The sequence below is a fragment of the Populus euphratica genome, unplaced genomic scaffold (genome assembly GCF_000495115.2).
Source record: "Populus euphratica unplaced genomic scaffold, PopEup_1.0 scaffold1964.1, whole genome shotgun sequence".
Classification (NCBI taxonomy): domain Eukaryota; kingdom Viridiplantae; phylum Streptophyta; class Magnoliopsida; order Malpighiales; family Salicaceae; genus Populus; species Populus euphratica.
In genome coordinates this window covers 18,694-20,579 of record NW_011501811.1, presented here as the reverse complement: position 1 = coordinate 20,579, position 1,886 = coordinate 18,694, and the positions used below count along the sequence as shown (strand labels likewise).

Sequence of the window (1,886 nt, the reverse complement as noted above, 5' to 3'; positions counted from 1 at the left end):
TTGATAAAAATCCATCAGTAAATGAGAATACGTATGTTGTGACGAGAAGACTTCAAGAAATATGACTTGTTGTGCTAAGAAGATGAAGATTTTTTTTTGGCTAGTTACCTGCAGTTGGGGAGAGTTGGGATAGGAAAAAAGAAGAAGAAATGAGGAGGGGGTTGACAGAGTGGGGATATATTAACTCTTGCCAATAGATTCACCAACAGACATATTTTGTTTGTGATTATGTTGGTTAGTTTAACAGTAAACAGGGCACGTCACTATACGGAGCTGTGCTTTGAATTCCTAGGTGATTTCGTTGGCATTTTCATCAGTAAATCGGTCATGTCACCATACAGAGCTGGCGTTCTGAATCCTTTGGTGATTCCATCGATAAAAACACTTGCAATAACCTCCACGTCAGCAAACTAACCCTTTTTTTGATATTCTCAACATTATACCGGTAGATATTGATGGAATTTGGCTGTGGTATCTATCAATAAAATTACTAATAAATTAAATTTGGTCAATGATGATAACTTTAAATTATTGAAAGAATTATTTTATTAATAATTTTATTGATATTAAATGAATTTCTAAAAGTGCACATGGTAGCCCTTATAATGTGATATCAAAACGTGGTAAATATTCTTCCAGCTAATGCTTGCTGCTAGCATAAAGGCTCACAAATGCTTGGACAGCAGCAACGTACATGGATAGTGACAAATCGAGAGATGATGTTTATTGGTATGTGTGAGCATGGGTTCATGTTCAACGTGATGTCCGTGATATAGAAATTGTTTTTTTATATATTTTAAAAGTATTTTTTTAAAAATTATTTTTTTTAATTTTTTATTTATTTTTAATTAATATATTTTTAGTATTTTTAAATTATTTTAATATACTAATATCAAAAATAATTTTTTTAAAATAAAAAATTTATTGATATATATTTTAATATAAAAAATAATTTAAAAAATAATTACAACGAACCCTACCAAACAAATTTATAGTGTGAAAATTAATTTTTTTTATTTTTAGGTTATTTTAATGTAATAATATTTAAAATAAATTTTAGAAAATAAAAAAATATTATTATAATATATTTTTTTAAAAAAAAAACTATCTTAAAAAAAAAAAACATCGTCTCCTGGTTCAGAATGGCCAGATTCATTGGTTGCCTTAACAGTAAATAGTATAGCGCACTTTCTGCCATTTTGTATAGTCACCGAATCAAAAAAGAAATTTCTTTTACTTTAGAGTGTCTGTCCTTCTAAGGCCCACAAAAGAATTTTCTCAAACTCATTCCCTGCTCGGAGGCCGAAGGAAAAGTTCCAAAAAATAACAAATCCAAGGCATTTCTCATCTTAGAAGATGCTTTTTGTGAAGTGATTAATTTAAGGAGCTTTTCTTGAACAATCATGCCGTGTGGTTTGAAGAATTAATTTTTATATTTTTGAGAGCATAAATATTACATTTTTACTATCTGTAGAAACATTATCTGCAATGAAACGATTGCAAATGAAAGGCATGAGAGATGGGCAGATAAATGAAATATTATTCATGGGATCTTCTTCCCCTAACATTTTTGAATTTCTGATGGTTCCATTATTGTCTTCTGAATCGAATGGGGAGATCCCTAGTATTCTTCATGGCATGGGATCTTCTTCCCCTCACATTTTTGAATTTATGATGGTTCCATTGCCTTCTGAATCGAATGGGGAGATCCCTACAAATTCAGATGGCATTAACTTCCAATAAAGACTTGGTTCCCATTCTGCCTCTTCAAGGGCCCTCATTATCTCTTTCGCCACAATTTTGCTCCCCTCTGATGCAAGATGAACCCCATCACTGCCCAAACACCAATCCAAAAGTTATATCAGCAAATATATATATATATATAT

At 30.9% G+C, this 1,886-nt stretch overlaps 1 protein-coding gene across 1 annotated transcript in view; it reads right to left on the bottom strand.

Moving 5' to 3' along the window:
• Positions 1 to 1,529: 1,529 nt before the first annotated feature.
• LOC105118465 (GDSL esterase/lipase CPRD49-like) overlaps positions 1,530 to 1,886 on the bottom strand; it is a 3,821-nt gene continuing 3,464 nt past the window's right edge. Inside the window, exon 6 of the mRNA XM_011016434.1 lies at positions 1,530 to 1,833. Within this exon, the coding sequence (XP_011014736.1) occupies positions 1,656 to 1,833 (178 nt within the window). The 3' untranslated portion in view covers positions 1,530 to 1,655. The remainder of the gene's footprint in view (positions 1,834 to 1,886) is intronic.